Source organism: Zosterops lateralis (genome assembly GCF_965231275.1).
Source record: "Zosterops lateralis genome assembly, chromosome: 1".
Classification (NCBI taxonomy): domain Eukaryota; kingdom Metazoa; phylum Chordata; class Aves; order Passeriformes; family Zosteropidae; genus Zosterops; species Zosterops lateralis.
Window position 1 is genome coordinate 81126689 of NC_139762.1, and position 19341 is coordinate 81146029.

The following is a 19341-nucleotide window of genomic DNA, read 5'->3' on the forward strand; positions in this document are numbered from 1 at the left end:
GGTGGTGAACTTTCTGGAGAATATCAAGAGGTTTATGGTCTTGGGATTTGTTTTATTACAAATGATTTAAAGTGTGTGTGAGAGGAGTGTGACAAGCAGTGCTTCTAGACAAGACTAGGTAGAGATATTTCTTGGCTTCTGCAGTTCTCTTTGTATGGAAAAGCAAGCTTCAGGATTGTATTAAGTTTTACTGGTTAGTAGAAGGAAGGCAGCTGGCTCGTTTGTGGGATCTGTAGTTTTGAGGTTGCTTTGTCGTTTTGTTGGTTCTTTTCTTTTCTTTAGTTTTTTTTCTTCCCCCTCCTTATAAGCAAAGATGAGCTCTGAACTGCAGATGGAGATCTGATATGTTTTCGTGTTTCCAAAGGAGAACCAAATGTAGTGTGGTAAAACTTAAAAGAGGAATCTTTTCGTTTGTGGTTGCTGATTTAATCATTCTGGGCAACTTTGTAACTTCATCTTCTCCTTTATGGTGGACTGGATTGCATTAAATAACCCTGCCTAGACAAAAATCTTATTTTTTTTCCTGGAAGGGAAGAAGTGATGTTTTGTTTTCATATATCTTCCTGGACACTTTTTTTGGAAACTGTAGAGTGCCTACTGTCTAATCACTAATTACCAGAATGTCTATATTTTTCATTGTATTATTCAGATGAAAATGTTTTCATAATTTCTATAAGAAATGTTTTGAATTTTTGATTTTATTAAAAACAAGGGCTTAGCTAAACATATAAACATATATTCTCTCATGTCCCAGTCACGATGTCCATCCACATACTCTTAATTCTGTACACAGCCCTGGTGTAAATGAGTTCTATATTGCAAGTTAAATATCTTTTTCATTAAAGTGAAATACTGAGTAGTGTAACGCATCCATCTGTCCAAATCCTTTCACTTTACAAAAAAGCATTAAATGGTGTTGGGTGGTGCTGTCTTCTTGTTGTTGAACTAGTGCTTTCTCCTCATATGCTGTGTTCAGCCTGCTTCTGATGTACTCCATTTGGATTGTTAGAGCCTTCTGGTAGCACAGACCATTAGATCTATTTCCATCCATGACTCTCCTTAGGCCTGACATGTGGATGTTTGAACCTTATCTATGATGAAAAAGTGGACATGCCAACTACATTCTAGTAACAAGTGGACCAGGAATTTTGCTGGAGTGTTGAGCTGGGATTGTCTTTTCAATTTGTATTTTTTCTTCTAGAAAACATTTGTCTCTTTCTGTGATGTTCAAATGTTAGAGACTTGCTTACTCCTTGTTTGTTTATTTCACTAAGGTTATCAGTGTAGTAGTTTTTCTTGTGTATGAAAAGTTACAGAAAAAGCACCTTCCTGGTGCCTTCTAATTCCTCCTGGTGCACTATGAATTTGCCTGGTACTTAAGATCGTGTTATTTGGGCATTTTCTTTCTCCTTCTACTTAACTTCAACTCTGGAACCAAAATCAAGTGTAGGTCCTACCTTTAAGCTCTACTATTTTAGGATGCATTAATAATTATTTTGTCTGCCCCTGCAATGCATGCTAAAGGAGGATAGCAGTAGGAGCATGTAGAAAGGGTTAATGAATGCCCAGACTGTTCACCCAGGGCTGTAATTGTATTGGGTGTGCCTGGCTTTATATCCCACAGCACCTCTGGATGTGCAGCCTAGGTAAGGGGCATTCTGCACAATCTCCCTGTGGGATTTTCTCCAGACCTGTGGAATAAAGCTCCACAGCATGGGCAAGGCAGTCACCTTGGGGATACAGTTCTGCAATAAGCATAAGCAGACTGCATAAGCAGTCAGGGTCATAAAGCTGAGGAGGTATATGGAAGCAGGTCTACCAACTTAACACTGCATACCGAAAACATGTGTCTGGAATTAAAGGAAAAGCAGCCTGTAATGGGCAGGCATTCTCTGCTTTGCAGTGAGCTGTTGTCTTCCAAGTGCTGGGCTTCTACCATGGGCATTATGGAAGAAGAGTAGGATAGAGATTTGTGCTTAGATTTTGAAATGAATATAGTTTAACATATTTTTTTTGCTGGAGTATTGTAACCCAGAATTCACAGAATGAATCTTCTGTAAGAGAAATAGAAAAAAATATTTGCTGTGTTAATTATAGTTGTTCGATGAGGGTTGGTTTTTTTAATGAATTTTTTGTCATGTCTTTGAATTTTTTTTTCAAAAGAAATGGCGCTTTTAAGGATTTCATGGTTAATGCATCCAGCAGAAAAAAAAACAATTGAGAGAAGTCTGCTCTGGCCTGTTTTGCAACAGAACTAAGCTAAGATTAGAGTAGGAATTTGGTTCAAAGTAAAAATAAAGCATGACTTTACAAGTATCTAAAGAACAAGTTGCATTTGTATGGGTTTAAATACTTTGTACCATAAATAGAACCACCACAGTTGTGGTGGAGCTTCATGGAACTGCAGCCTGAGGGGTGTAGTTTGTTCAGGTGCAGCATAGGTTTCTTTCCATTACAATGTTTGACAACCAGACAAACCCTGATGCCTAATCTAGAAGTTTGTTTGCAGCTGTGTTTTCAGAAGCTCACCTGGGGAAAAAAACCTGTACCTGATATCTTATATTGTCAGTCACGTGTTTGTAACTATAGCTGCTTTCTGCACAGTATTTACTTCTTTTTAACTTATTGATCAAGATTGGAGTCATTGCACTCGAATGCTGAGCAACACATGCCTTGAATAAGTTCTAGAAAAATAAGTTATATTTTTGACAAACTAGGCCTCAACCCCTTTCTGTTAAGGAGGGGTGTGAGTTGTGGTTGGTTTCATAAGTAATACAGCTCTTCTTTAGCTGAACTTTCTTAATGGAATCCTCTTTTTAGTTGGAACCTGTGGAATGGTGTTGGCATGTGTTTCCTTTCTTCACTTGAGCTATGGCACCTTTCTTCCTTTCATCTGCAGTGAGTCAATGACTTACCAGCAAGGGTGTGTTTAATGCATTTCTGTGAGGAGAGAATACAGTGTGAATGAGGTAGGAAAACTGGTGGTTGGAAGTGTAAGAAAAAAATATAGACAAAATTGAATCATGAAAGTTTCTGCAAAAGGCTCTGCCATGCCATTTTTCTTGCCTATTTTCCCAACACGGAGCAATGCTTGTTAACCTGAAGTTGTTCTGAGTCAAGTTATTATTCACAGATATATTTATAATATAATGTAGTTTTAAAAAGAGAACTTAACAGTCACGCTGAATCAATACTGATGATGCACAGAAATTGCTGAAGAAAATCTTGTTTTTCTCAGTTCTGTTGTTAAGATAGTTAGAGCCTGTGGAGTCCTGAAGCATCACAGCAGAGCATTTACAAGTGGTCCTAGCTATGTCCTTCAAGCACAAATGTTGCAGATAAATCCCCAGACAGGACGTGCTGAATGAGTGAACAGGTGGATCTCCTCTTGCCAGCCCTGACACATTGCTTAATAGATTCCCCTGGGGTTAATGGGACTGTCACCAGGGCACGGGGGTGATGTAACAGAGTCAGCGTGGCACGTCCCTAGGGAGACCTCTGACATGTCTCGCTGCCTTTGAAGAGGATAGTAGTGCAACTTGAGTATCGCGGGAAGAGATCTAAGGCTAAAATTATTACACAGCTTCAGGAAGATGGAGTTATTGTATCATCCTTAGATTAGATAGGTTTAATTATAAAATAGCTCTAGCATGTAGAAATACATTTTAATTTTCTTCTGATAAGATAAGTGAGTTTGTTGTACTGATGCCACCCAGAGACTTCTGTTAATATTGCAAATCTGCTAGTTTTCAACTATGGTGTTATTGTTGCTGCTGTTATTGTTATGGTGGTGTTGTTGTGGTATTGTTATTATTGCTATTGTTTTTATTTTGCTAACAGAGTTTCTTCAAGGTGCTGCTGTACATATGTTTAACTTTGTGCTCACTATTTTTAAAAAGGACACCATAGCACAAAGTGTCACATACATACACTATAAGCACTACTGAAACTTTTAATATCTATGTTAATTTTTAAATGAAATTAAGAGGTCTTTATTGTCTTTTGACTTTGTTATTTGCCAAGTTGTATTATTATTAAAGGTCCCTTCTGAATTTGGTTCTAAAGATACCATTCTATTCATTGTAAGTAATTTCTCAATTTATTTTACTGTTTACTGTAGCTCTGCTTTGAAGTACTGAATAATGAAACTTAGGTTAGAGGGAACTTTACAATTTCATTTGCAAAGAACTGCAGAGTTCAACCCTTGGCGAGTGCTTGGACAACATAAACCAAACAAGTCATGGGCTGTTGGGCAGATACTAAATTTAAAGTAAAACAGAGACAGGTTTCTGGTCTTTCATTTTTTTTTTTTTAGTATGAGTATCTAATGTCCTTCTGCCCAGCTTTGATTGTTAACCTCTTTTGTCTTTAACCTGTTGAAGAGAATTCTTTGACCTTTCCTTGGAGCTGAGTGGAATCTGCTGTGTTTGCTTTGTAGATTTATGAACCACGACAAACTTTGTTTTATATTAAATCTAAGCTATTAACCCTCTCTCCCAAAACCTGGCTCTCCCCCCCAGGAAAACCCGCAACATCCGATTCCCAGCGTGTGAAAGAGAGCTGTAGCTTTCTCAGAAAGATTTTTTTTTTCAACATCCGTCTTTTAGTTCTATGAGAAAGTGGGGTTTTTTTTGAATATTTATGAGTTATATCAGTCTTATAATAGCAATGAAAAATTTTTTTGTTTGTTGTTGCTGAGGGTAAGTATGTCTTGAATGTACCAAGAGGACACAATGTGTGTTGGCAATCACCTGCTGTCATGACTGTATGTACACCATGATAGTTTTCCCTGGACAACTTTGAGTCTTAGACCAATGTCTGCAGAATGGCAAACATGCCTACCTGATTTTAAAGGAAAAACAAATCCAGGTTGAAGGTGTGTTTCAATAAGTGTTCTCAGTATCAGCAGTAAGAGGAGAGAAGTCAATAAAGGGCTTGGTGTTTAACTGTAATTCACATGAAGTGAGAGCAGAGGAAAGGGAGGAGAATGCTGGGAAGGGGAGGGTTAGGGCTGGGAAGGGGAGGGTTAGGGCTGGGATGGGTAGGGATGTTGCTGTTTGTCACCTGTGACCAGCAAGCAATACTATTAGGTTACGTGTTGGCAGGGCAGCTTAATTGCCTTACACATTTATTTATGGTACTGCTGTAGTACACAAAATGTGCAGCTATGTTATTGTGTAAAGCTTGTCATGTTGCATCTGCATTAATAAATTAAAAAGCCATTAATACATTTAAATTATTACTTCTTACTACTTTACTGTTATAGTTTTAATTAGAAGAAAAATAATTTATAGGCCTTAAGTAGCTAATTATGAGTTTTTTGACTCTAAGGAGATAATTCATAGCAAAACTAAAAAGTCTTGTTTCACCTATGGGTTTTCAGCTAGATTTCACTGTTTTGGTGAAAAGAAGTTTAATTATTCTGTTAATTAGTTACATAAGCTTTTACTTTTGCAGTATACGTGGGGTTGGGTTGCCTTTTTTTTCAGGCACTGTTTATTTGTTCATTTTCCCTTACAAAAGTGTCCTGAAGTTGTAGCTTTATCTCATAAATGCTTATTTCTGTGTGACACATGCTGCCACTTGTGACACACAAGAGGCACAGTTTCAGAGTGTTTTCTGAAAAAGGAGAAGAGCTCTAGCAGCCATTTGCTCTTCCTGACCTTATTCCCTCAAGCAAGAGCCCTGCTGAATGCAACAAAGATGAGATAAAATAATTTATGTTTTGAGGAGGAATCGGATTTCAGAGAGATTTCTTGAGAAAGTCCTCATTCTTGTTCTCTAGTCCGGGCTTGCCTTGCCCTGCCTGGCCCCTGCTGCCTTGCTCCAAACCTGGAAGTGATCTCAATCACCTGCTTGCTGTACCTTGAAGCTTTATTGTGTATTGTGAGGCAGCAGGACAAGTGGAGGAGATTTGACTCTTTGAATCTCAGTCTTCCCTGTAGCCTTCTGGCACTGCCACAATTCTGTGTACTGAGCTGTCCCTGGCCTCCCATGCTGTGGGGAGCCACTCCTCTCCTCTCATTTCAGAAGACCAAAAGTCTCACTTGGCCTACTAATATAGAGCTGAGGTAATTCCATTCTCAGCTGCTTACCTTTTCTCTCAGAGGCTGATGTTTCCACTGTGGGTCTGGCTTTATTTTTGTTTTGTTTTATTCTTTTCTTTTCTTTTATATCCTTCTTTTGCCAGTAAGTGAGATTCTTCATGATGTACCTCTGGATTTCCTCATTTCCATGTCCTACCTAATTTCTTAACTTTTTAGAGCTTTGCAATTGATGGTTTCATATGAAATGCCTGACTGAAAAGTTAAGGCTGCAAAATCAAGTACAAAAAGTTTAAGAAACGCGTCTTTTATGCTTGCTTGAGTAACCTTTTATGTATATATATATATATATATATATATATACACATAAATAAAAATAGGTAAGTAAGTATGTATAAGGCTATACAGGCCTGTAATGTATATGAGTGTTTTTCCTCCCCTCAGAATCCTGCTGGGTTCTCTGCAAAGCATCTGCAGTAATGGCTGATGGCAGCTGTAATCACAGTTATCTAATATGTGGCCACATCCGCTTTCCACCCCAGTGTTAGAATCCTGATTTGAGCATCCATCCAATGCAGATGGAAATCAACAGTGAATTTACTACAAGTACTGCAGAACGTGTACAAACTGGCATTGTGAGCCTGAAATTGCCCAGATGCATACAGGCTGACATTAAAAATGCAGAAGTTACTTTTCTGACACCCAAGTGATTCTACTTCACAGTTCCATCTGTTTTTCCAAAGTATATGATGATACAGCTTCTGCACACTGCATTTAATGGCTGTCTGCATTGGCTGAATGCATTTTGACACAGAATAACATTTTTCTCCTGGGCCCATTCCTTAGGAATGGATAGCCCACTTGTGCTAAAACTTTAAATTAGGAACAAATCATCCTGAAACAGGCACCAGGCATGGATTATTTCAACTGCGACATTTGCAAAAGCAAAAATATGCTCATGAGTGAAGAAGACAGCTTAGAATGAATGTTGTTAACCTGAGCTACAATTAATGATAGCAGTATCAAAAATTGCATTTCTGCAGCACCCTCAGGGGGGTTGGTTTCGACTCCGTGTTCTAAATAGTCATGACCATGTGCTCACCTTTGGTCTTTCAAGTGACTGTTTGACTCCTGTAATCTTCAAATAGACAGTCCCACAGCCTGTTGTGCCATACACACACAGCCCTCTTCACCTTTCACGTAAGTTCCAGACCACTGGAAAAAAAAAAAAAAAAGATAAAGCTTCAATCAATGTCTTGAGAATTCTGGAATGCCAGAGGATGAGGTTTTCGTACAGCTGGACATTTTTTAGAGACTTTACTACCATTTCTATTGTCACAGCAATTTTGTATATTCTATGTGTCTATTTAAAAAAAGTAATTTTTTTTTTTTTTTAATTATGCTCTGTTGCCACAATATAGTGTTTGTTTAGCCAAACTGTTGAGTGTCCAGTTGGTGGTATGAATGAAAAAAAATAGCTACTGGTAATGAAAATTTAGAGATTTGATTTGCAACTATTTACATGTGCTTAAGTTTGAAAGTAGAAACAAGTTTATATTCTAAATACAAGTAATGCTCCTTGCTGATTTTCAGCAACTCACATGCTTGTCTGCCCTGCTTAATGTAGCACTAAATTGGTCTGAGAAGGGAAGGTAAAAAAAAAAAGTTCAATGAATGTCAAGCATTTTTCCTTTTTCATCCCTCATTTCTCAACCTATTTATTGTTAAAATGATGAAAAATAAAATTTGCTTGTTTTCCCCACTGCTTTTCACTTAATCAGATCCTTTTGTAAAGAAAATAAATAACTAAATAGCTAACTAAATAAAACCCTCTAGTGCTCAGCTGCTTTTGATGCATGGATATTTAATCTAACTTTGCTTGAATATGTGCCAGTGAATTGCAGTTCTACTGTGGTGTTTTCTGTTTTACCCAAGGAGGAAAAACAATTCAGAACAAAATATGGATACTTGATTCAAGTGTGTATCAGGTGGCTGCCCTATATATTTTACAGGCCTGTATTATAAATTAAATGGCATGGTGGTGAAAGTCTCCTATGTTTCCTTAGAGGACCATAAGGAGAAAACTTGCAGACCCATACAAGATATCTGCAGATTTAATGGTGGCTACCTGATATACTACACCTACATCATTTATAGTAAAAGTTGTATTTCTTGATTATTTTTAGATATTGCCCCTTGGCTACATGTGTTCAAAGCAGAAGATGCTGTGGACTTCTCACAGTTAACATTTGACCCAGGACAAAAAGAGCTTATTGCTGGAGCAAGGTGAGAAATCTATTTCATTTTTTGTATTGCACCAGACTGGATTTTGTTCTTTGTTGATAAGTGATATTTAGCCAAATTCCAATATCAGTGTGCTCTTGTGTGACTCCCTTGCCTTCTAGACCCACTAAACTGAATGTTACGTATCTTTATTTCTCTTATCCCTGACTGGAGTTACAAGATGCCTTGATGCCTGCCTGATATCAAGGTTTATAATGGCTTACACTTTTCTAATTTTCAAGAGGACTGTCCTGGAGTACACAATCTTTATGTGCATACAATAGAACAAGCAGATGTCATATGGCAGTGTTACAAATTTACCATTGCATGAAGCTTAGGATGATTCCAAGTTTGGCTACACAATATGTTTTTTTGTGTTGGGATGTTTCTAATAATTATTCACTGTAATGCCAGGAGTGATCAGTTTAAAGACTGCAGAATTGGTGGTAAAGTTGGTGATAGTCACTGTTTGCACAGTAGGAGAGCACTCTGCAAGCTGTGATCAACAGTGACACTGTCTTGGATGTCAACATTGAAGCAGTGGCAGTCCTTGAGCACTATTTTTTTTTTCCTCCTAGCATATGAGGCGTAGTAAACATCTTAATTTGCCAAAAAAAAAATTCAACCATTTAAACTTATTATTCACGCCTGCCTTCTGAATATATTTTATTTTTGAATTAACAAAATTCTAGTCACTTATCTAGAAATTATTCACTTATCTGTTAGGTTTAGCATTAGAATATATTTCTGTTTCCCAACTAGCTTCTTAGCTGAAAATGAGGTTCAAAATACAGTCATAAAATGCACTGCAAGAAAACTTTTTTCATGGGCCAGTGGAATTTGCTTATCTACAGAGGAAAACTTTATGAGTGTGGAAATAGGTATGTATGTGTGTATACGTATTTTTATATCTCTGGCCCACATGAAGTGGGGTATTCTATGCCTTGATGTTGATTTTTCAATTCTGTAAGCTACCGAAGGAACCAAGGTATGATGTTATCAACTGCTGCTACTCTGTAAGGGCTGTCACCATAAGTTGTTTGTGCTTCTCCCCAGGCCCCAGATCCATGGAAATATTTTGGGTCAGTGCGCTCTGTACAGATATCCCAACAGCTGTTAAAAAAAAAAAAAAAAAAAAAAAGAAAAAAGGAATACTTTTCCCTCCTTCCTCTCCTATTATATTCTCCATACTGTTAATCTGGAGTCCAAATCTCAGCAAAAAATAGGCTTATTTAAACCAGTGCTTTTAATGAAGCCTTTTGTATCTCTATGGGATAAGCTTTGGATCATTTTGTTGAATAAGCAATGGCTACAAGAAAAAACAGCTATTAATTCTGCTTTTTGAAAAAGATTCCATACATCAAAAGATTTTTTTTTCCTATCAGATGCTTTATATCTCTGGTTCTGACTAAAATTAAAAAAAATAAAAATATTCAGGATTATTAAAATTGCAACAGCAATTTTGTTTTACACAATTCAGTATAGCTGGCTGTTATTTTTTCATAGAAGATATTGATTTTCCCTTTCCTTATTCTGTATTTCCATTCTAAATTTTAACCTTTCTGGTGTTGTATTTGGAGATCTTCCTTTAGAATAACTAAACTTGCCAGCAATTTCTTTGATTGTATCTATTATTGCTATCGGTACATCCTTTTCACTACACACCTTTCTGTTCTTTAGGCTTTGTGCCCCACAAGGCCTTGTACCTCATGGGGTCTTAGATTCAGGGACTAGCAACCAGTTGTCGGGGTACTGTAGTCCCAAAGCTGCAAGTGTTGATCATACTGATAATCTTACTGATTACACACCTTCTGCATACAGTCCCCACTGCAGGTAGACCAAATCCATTCACTGTGTTTATCATGTCAAGTTCTCTCCTTATTCGCAGGAATGGTTTTTGCAGCCTTTCTTAGTCTCAACTAGCCATGTTGATTTTTTTTTTTTTTTCTTTTCCCTTAATGTGCTGTTTTTAGTTACCCTTCACACAGAGCCATCTGAACAGAGCATTAGTATTACCATACTTGTCCTATGGCCTGTGGACAAAATTTTAGTACAAGTTTCTTGAACATCTGCCTCACTGGATTCACATATTCAAAGACCTGTTTGAAGAATTTATTTTCTGTCCTAAGCAACACCTGTGCTCTTGTAAAGACAGCAAAGAGAATGCACTGTTAATTTGTTCTTCCTGATGCCTTATCTTTTGATAGGTAGTTATTTCTCTTAGAATATTTTAACTTTTTAAATTATTGTCTTCTTGTACTAACACTTCAATACTGAAGAACTAATAAACACGTGTAATGTGATTTCAGTAAGATTTGAACAGTGAAAAGTTCCTGTTCAGTTGTGAAAATGATAATTTGTAGCCTTCTAGCATGGACTTCTCTTTGCTACCCAGTCACTGGTAGAGACAGAAAATGGGACATTGGTCACATGACAAAGGTACAATTATCTTATATTACTCTATACATTGCCAAGAGAAGTATTCACATTATTATTTACTTGTTCAGCATCCACACAAGAACAGCTATACTGGGTTTGCCTGGCAAGCCTCTGGTATGGAAGGGTGCTACTGAGGTGGCTTCTGTGAGAAGCTGCTGGGAGCTTCCCCCATGTCTGGCAGAGCCAATGCCAGCTCAGCAATGGCAGCGCCTCTGTGATAACATATTTAAGAAAGTATAAAAGTTATTGAGCACAAATAATTATGCTCACAGAAGAAAGGAGTGAAAAAATGTGAGAGAATCAACCTTGCAGACACCAAAGTCAATGGAGAAGGCAGAGGAGGAGATGCTTCAGGTGCTGGAGCTCAAATTTCCCTGCAGCCCGAGGTGCAGATCATGGTGAAGCAGCTGTGTCCCTGCAGCCTGTGGAGATTGATGGGTATGCAGAGATCCACCTGCAGCCCATAGAGGAGACCCATCCTGGAGCAGGGGGATGCCCAAGCGAGGCTGTGGCCCTGTGGGAAGCCCACCCTGGCAAGACCTGTGGCTCCATGGAGAGAGGAACCCACACTGGAGCAGGTGTGCTGGAAGGACTTGTGACCCTATGGGGAAAACCAGCAGTCTCTTCCTGAGAGACTACATCCTGTTGAAGGGATCTCTTCTGGAGCAGTCTGCAGTGGGAAACTGCAGACTGTGAGAAGACTCCATGTTGGAAAAAGCCTTGGAGTTCCCATGCTGGAGCAAGGGAAGGACTCCTCTTCCTGAGATGGAATAATAGGAGAAACAATGTGTGAGGAACTGACCATAACCCCCATTTTCCTGTCCCCCTGTGCCACTGGCAGGGAGAAGGTAAAGAATCAGGAATAAAGTTAAGCCTGGGAAGGAGGGAGGAATGGGGGGAATGTGTTTTTAAGATTTCTTTTACTTCTCTTATTATACTCTGATCTTGATTGGTAATAAATTTAATTAATTTCTTTAAGTTGTTTCTATTTTGCCCGTGAAGGTAATCAATGAGTGAGTGGTCTCTCCCTGTCCTTATTTCAACTCATGCACCTTTTGTTATATTTTCTTTTCCTGTCCAGTTGAGGAGGAAAGTGGTAGAACAGTTTTGATGAGAATCTGGTCTTCAACCAGGGTCAGCCCACCTCATCTTTGCAACTTCAGGATTCTGCTTTAGTAAGCTGGTGATATTCTAATCTAGAGGAATGGTTTTTCGCAGCCAGGAGCTGTGTTCTGGCTCAACTTATGTTCATTATTGACTTTTTCCACCTTAATGTCTTTAATGAAGTCTTCCCAACATCCTCTGTCTTAGAAATTAAACAAAATACTATTGTGAAAGTTTGACACTATGGGAAATTTTTTAATCCCCTTTCCATTATTAATATTCATAGCAGGTGACTCTTTTTCATTGATGAAGTTCTACAGCCTCTAAAGATATTTATGATTCATCTTATTGAGAATGGTAGCAAAGATCCCAGCTGGGATCCAGTCTGCATTCCTGTTGGGAGTTGCCAATGTCATGCAGCTATGTGGAAAGACAGATATGATCCTATGATACCCCAAAAGGTGTCTTCCAGAGTAATAGAGAAATTTTGATCTCTTTGCACAAGGTTCTTTGGAGACTTTAAATTATGCTAGTGTGTACTATTCTGTTTATATATGCTTGAACAAGGTTTAATGAAATTAGTTAGAAATGTAAGGAAGGACTGCTAAAGGGCAGATGAGAGGAGGGTTGGAATTGTAGTGCATAACAAGGGCTGTGTGTGTGCACAGCACCTCCCCATAAATCCATCAGCAGGACAATCTAGAAAAGGATGTAGCAATATAAATGGAACAGCAGTGTTGACAGAAAACCAGATAGTTTAAGTTTGCCATGAGTAATTTAGTCAAGAGGCAATGAGTTTTGCCACATTTTGCTGAGGCAAACAAAATAAGAACAGAAATAATTTGATATAGAGGTCTCTAAAAATATGCAAGGGACTTTATTCTCTAGTATTTGCCATAGTAGGCAATAACTGGGAATTTGACCTATATTGCTAAGATTGGTCTTGCTTGTCCAGTTTTGGAAGTAAAGATGGTCTTCTGATGTCTGTGGGCATTCTGTTGCTGTGGAAAAACAGATGGTTTACGATTGTATCTGTCCCCTATCCCCGCCCTCAGCTCCTGCAGGTTGTCTTCCACTCCTCCTGAGAAGGTTATAACTGGCTGATAATTTTTTTTTTTTTTGTTCTGCAAAGCATCCGGTTCTCCTATAGGTATTGAGTTGATTAAGCTGGAGTCCCATAGCCTTGTTTCAGTTTCCTTACAACATCAGCAGCAATCTGTGAATAGTACCACTCCAGCACTAGTGTATGCCTTCACATTAATCATGAAATCCATGCTCCCATGGAACTGTATCTTTAAAATTTGCCCCAGGCGTTGTTCTTAATATTGTATGTGACTTGGCAGATAAAAATAAATGAGTTCTATTGCAATCTGAAACCTTCTTGGGAATTCATTTGTTTTCATAGAAAAAGCCAACCCATATGGCAGGGCAAAATTTACTTTTACAATTAAGTGGCACCAGCAAAGGATTACTCTCAGGGCATTAGCTCCTCAGTAAGCTCAAGGAAATGAGAGACTGCTTGTTTATTTTATTCTGATAAATTCTAATAAAATATTCAGACAAAATATTTCTCTGTGTGTTACTTGGTGGACTGATTTAGCATGTAATAAAATATTATAGTGATTTCTGTATTTTGAAATACAAGTAGGCATAAAGTTTCATGGATTTTTCCAAGAACAACCTTGTCTTCTTTGCTTTGTGAAAGTGCTTTGCCATATGTTTCTTTGGAAAAAGGTCAGTTGAAGGGGAAGAAGACCAGATTAGGGGAAGGATGCAAAGGTCTATGACTTGATCAGGCAAATTTGCATTGACTTTTTTTCCTCCTCGTCTCCTGACAATGTATGTAACACATAGCAGCTCTAGTTTTGATAAACCAAAAATTGCTAAAAGTGTTTCATCCATTTTGGCTAAATGAGAGTTCACAAAAAGCATGTCTGAAACTCAGTAGTTTAGGGCAAAAAATAATTTCAAACCATGCAAGAAGAATTATGTCTATTTTTAAAGGGAAAATGAATCTTTTCACATTCCTCCTGTTGAAATTTTGAACTGGCAGCAGCCGGGATTGAGTTCATTCCTAAAGTGTTGAATTTTTTTTTTTCTTTGTTCAAGTTATCCAGCTCAGCTATACTTTTAAATTATATAGTTAATATCAGAAATAGGTCTCAAAGCTATTCTACTTTCTTTTTAATTGGCTAATATATATTTAGACATACTTTTTTTTTTTTTTTTTTTTTTTTTTTTTTTTTTACATAGAGTATCCTAATACTGGTGGCTTTCTCCTAAATGTTCTCTTGCAAGTTAATTAAACTTGCTCTTTGGGATTATAACTTGCTTTGAGGTGCTTATTGTCTCAGTCACTCCTTATCTCACTGATGAAGGACTGCAACAGTATGGCTTCTCACTTAATTAGATGTGTGTTTGGGAACATTAATTTGAACCATTACTACTACTTGCCATAATAACAGAAAGGCAAATTAAAGGATTCATTAACAGTGGCTTAAGGATCTCTAATAAAGGAATAAATAACTACACAGGTTTGCTTCTTGCTGTTGTCTGCTCCCAGCAGGAGAATCTGAGAGCTTCTTGTTAATAAGGTGCTCTGAGGGCTACATGTGCAGGGAGAGTATGCAGGCAGAGGGAATTGTTGCTCTATTCTTTGAACATCCATCTGGGTATCACTGCTCATTTAACACTTGGCTCAGTTTAATCAATGTCTGTCCTTCCACTGATTGACCTGGGCTAATCTAATCTAATGTATGGTTTGATGCTAAATCTGTGAGAAATTATCGTCTTACTGCTGCAGAAAGAAGGAGGTTTTATTCCCCCTCTGCTTGTCTTTCCTACCTTGCTAACAGGTTCCTGAATATTTTTTAAAGCTTCATACCTCTCCTGCTCATGTGTGGTTCCACTCAACAGTTTTCACCTTCTTTGCACCAGTGCCGGTAATAGTCTGGTTGCACAGTGACACTAGTCAATTCAGTAACTCCACAAAATTCCTTCTTTTTCTTGTGGTGATTTCATGTCTCAGCATTTTAATTAGAGTAGCTGACATGGTGCATCATCATGGGAGCCCAGAAGCTGACTCAGAGTAAGAACAAAAGGGAAAGGACCCCTTTTTTAGGGGTAAATGGAATATCTGCCACCGTCATTGCAGTTTATTTTCTTAATTAAAAATAAAAGAAAAAAAGAAAAAGAAAATATCCAAACTTTGGATACTTTAGACTCTTTACCTTCTCCCCCTGATCTTTCTTGCACCTCACCTCCAACAACTCAAGCAGACTTTATGTGCCCAAGTTGATTACTGTAAGTAGGAGATCACAAAAATATTGAACTATCTAAAATTTCTGGTTTTAAGCCCATTTCCACTGTCGGGGTTTTTTTTGGAGGAGATGTAACAGCAATTTTTAACTTTAATTTCAAATTAATCTTGAAAAGAAACAGAAGATTAATATATTGAACAATGAAATGATAACAAGACCATTTAGAATTTGCATGGCTCTTAATGGGAGTGAATACTGTACAGTATATGTAATACCTGCCAAAAAAGATAAAATCTGGGGGCATGTACTTTGACATATGTGTTGCAAAAATAAAATAGCATTAAAGATTCAGTTAGCCACAGTTATTAACTGCAGGATTAACATTTTGGTTGAGCTGATATTGCAGGATAAAGGTGTGTTCAACAATAGCTTATTAAATAAATAGCTCAATAACCTGACAAATTCATCTGGACTAAAACATAATATTCAGAAATATCCTTGACCTGCATGCATCAGAGGCAGACAGGTGTCAAATATTGTGAGGCCATTGCCAGCTGGGGGGAACTTGAGTGCTGTGTGTGAAAAGTCAAGGCCAACAGGGGAAGATGTTGATGCAAGTTTGAGATGACATGGCACGACTTCAGGAGGAGGGTGACCTCCAGAGCTGCAGGGACCTCTGGTATTTTTCTGCTTTTTCTGGAGAAGCCCATGGCAAGAAATATGTAGAAGTGACATCTGGCTGTTGTTGAACATCAGGGCAGGAGTGCTGTATTCTAGGGTCTCCAGCATTGCAAGGCTGTATGAGGAGCCACAGGGAAGCAAAGTAAGATTTACTAATCCAGAGGAGAAAGCATCAGAGAAGGAAATCAGATTTCACAGGACCCTTGAGTGGATTAGTTCAATTTTTATTGGGACTCTATCATAATTTACTTCCATGGTGTTTTTCTTATTCTGTTTAACAAGCTCATTGTCTCACTGGTCACCTTATGATTATGTGAGTCTTCCCTTTGCCACTTTAAATGTTAGTAAAATGTGGTTAGTCTTCATTCCTTGAGAAAACCTGTAATTTTATAAATAATCTAAAAGAGCAATAAGAACAACAAAAATCACTTCTCCATAATTTTTAGGATGGATCAACATGAGCTAGTCAGAAAATATTTATCTCTGTGCATAAGCTGTTTTCACATCTTTAGCATTTATTGGTAAGCCTCTCATTTCATTATACTTGTTTCCTGTGGCTTCCATTTCATGTAAAATGAAGGTAATATATAACTTCTGGCCATTCTGCTTTTTGTTATTGTAATTTGACCATTTTCATAAATGGTTCAATGAGAACACTTGGATTAGGTTTCTTTGATTTCCAAATGTATCATTCTTGGCTTTTTGAGATATTTTTCCTATAGATTCTTGATTAAACCAAAAATCTTTGTACATAATAGTTGTATTTATATTGAATATCTAATTTTGCCCTTAACATTATTTTTTTAAATTTTCTTTCCACTTGATAACTTTACTATAGTGCAAAACTAAAGTTGCCTTTCACCCAGAACTTTATCATCTTAATTGTGGAGTTGTAAAATTTTGCTTAATAGTTGACTCCTATAGAGTTTATATTTTACGTTTTCAGTCTTACTATTTTTTCTCCCAGAGAATTGAATAAAATTTTCTTATTTCATATGAATTTGTTTCTTGAAAGAAGTGAACAGGAAAGAATCTTTTTTAGTTTATTTCCAGGAGATTTGGCGGCATGTTTGGTCATACCTTGAGAGTCTGAGTTTGCCGCAACCGCTATTTATTGATTCAGGCTTTCAATTGCAAATGCATGTGGGGGCTTAGGAAGTGTTATGGAGATTTTCTGTGATATTATGATATACATTTTGCCATCTTTTTAAAAAAGGCTTAATCTTGAATCCATGTTTTCCTGAACTGTCTGTGCCATCTTAATGTTCTTCTTATTCATGTCTGTGTCTAATGCAAGAGTATTTATTGTTCCATTCAGCTTTTATAGCTTGCAGTTTCACAAAGAAAAGAGTAAAATGATGGATTTAACAACCATTGCTAACACGATATACTTTTGAATATTTATGCATTTTCAATTGTTTTTTGACTTGGACTTGTTCAGGAGCATACAGAAGATTGGTTTTACAATTTTAGCTGTAGTCATACTGAAGGCGTTCACTGCAATAGATTGAAATATATTGTGAAGGAGGTGACTGGAGCATGCTTTTTGTGCGCTTTCATTCAGTTCCCGCTGGTACCAGTGGAAGTGTTTACCCTTGGGTTTGAGTAGGCTCTTGACTAACGGGTTTTAATTAAAACAGCTGAGCTAGAAGAGCTGTTCAGTGCTGTGAATGTAAAGCAAAATGCTTGCTGCCTGCTGGATCTCTGACGGGGGAAAGGATGCGGCTTTATCTCAGTGTTGTGTTTTCTTCTCATTAAGTGTCCTTCTGTTTGCAGATTTATGTAACATATTTGCTTTCCTCATTCATTAAGCACCAAATGGAAACAAATTTGCCAATTACTGCCAGTGTCAGATCAGTTTAGTTCCAGTGTGCAAAGTTGTGTTCGTCTTGCTTGTTGCACCGTATTTGGAAAAGAGGCAGGGCTGTGTGCTAAGAGGTCAGATCTGTGCTTCAGAAATGTAATTTCGTTTTTCTTTTTCATTCTTTGATGCCTTCAAACCATAAATGTGCTGGAAGAAAGCTGAACAGAGGTTGAAAAATTACAGTCCAGGGCATAATCTCAATAACACTTTGAAAAAATGTTGTCACCTGTTTCGTGAGGAACATCATGGCTCTGCACATGTCATGAATATTGGCAATGGCTTTTTCTTTGGACTGCTAGATTTATTAATACTACCTTTCCTATTTTTTTTTACTGTCATGCTAATTTATTAATTTTCTTTTATTTTTTTCCTCATATATGTGCTTTCTAAAAGAGTTCTCACATGCTAGTGATGCATGCTTTAGGATGTTAAACTGTTGAATTTGTAAAGTGAAATGTAGTCCTGCAAGTTTTACTGAAGTGGGCACATCTAGGTACGAATGGCTCTTATTGCTCTCTGAGTGCTAGTTTGACACTTAGCCCAGGATTATTTATATAGTCACGGTCAATCTGTGCTGTCCATTTGCCCAGTTTATGTTGCTAAGGTGTTTTTACTGTCTCTTGCACATTGCTTTTCTTGTTCAATTTTCTCTCTGCCGGCTTTATAAAGCTAAAAATATTTTAATTGCTTATTGGCAGCCACAGGAAATTGAAATATGTACACTAATTAGCCTTGCCTCTTGATCATTCACATGAATATAGACATTTTAGTCTCCCTAACACTTATAGGGTCAATTTTTCTAATTTCACACCGAATATATTTATGTGTAGAAGTGTTGTGCTCTACTGAATAGGATAAAAATCTCATTTTCTAGGAAGAAAAAGACAAGAAAAACATTGAGTGTCTGTTTTTCTTCAGGCTGGCACTGTGTTTGTGCATTTATTAGTTTAGAATCTTTACAGTTGGGGACAATAGCTTACTTTTTAATAGGCTGGAATGATGTCAGAATGGGAAATGACAAAAAGACATTATTAATTTCATAATCTGTCCTGAAAAGGCCTCATCAGGCATAAATTTTCAGCAGATATCTGAAGATGAAGTACACATAGCAATTGAAATCTGTATTAAGTAGTGACCCAAAACCTAAACATGTGAGACCACTGTCTGCTCACATATTCTGCAACAGAGGCTGCATTTATTTGTGGAGTGAGATGGGGCATTTATGTGCCATTCCTGTGAGTCTGATACCACTGATTTAAGAAAGCAGTTTGTACCTGCTGAGGATGCAGTTCAGTTTCTCTGGAAGAAAAAAAGAAGTAGTTTTGCAATAGCAGTGAAGTTGGTTTCTTTGATATCAGAGTGAAAGGAGTACAGTGATGGGTGATGGTAGTTTAAATGCACTGAGATGAGGAGCAGGCCAGACCAAGTATTTATGCTCCCTGCTGAATACTTCTGGCCAAGACATTCTGCAGAAGTGAAGGTATTTTTTATCATTACAGAGGGAGTTAGTTAGAAAGACTACAATGCATTGCTTCCTGGTGTTCTGGTGAAATTCTTTCAAGTCCTCTGTCGTGTAACTTGATGAAGCTTTGTGTGCACATTGTTCTGCAAAGTACTGTTTTCGTTTATCCACTTCGGGTCTCTTCGTGACTCAAACCCAAATATT

At 37.5% G+C, this 19341-nt stretch overlaps 1 protein-coding gene across 14 annotated transcripts in view; it reads left to right on the top strand.

Moving 5' to 3' along the window:
• SEMA5A (semaphorin 5A) overlaps nt 1-19341 on the top strand; it is a 310831-nt gene that overhangs the window by 107678 nt on the left and 183812 nt on the right. For all 14 annotated transcript variants that reach the window (XM_083854446.1, XM_083854449.1, XM_083854445.1 and 11 more), the window contains one exon: nt 8231-8330. In XM_083854446.1, coding sequence (XP_083710572.1) covers nt 8231-8330 — 100 coding nt within the window. The remainder of the gene's footprint in view (nt 1-8230; nt 8331-19341) is intronic.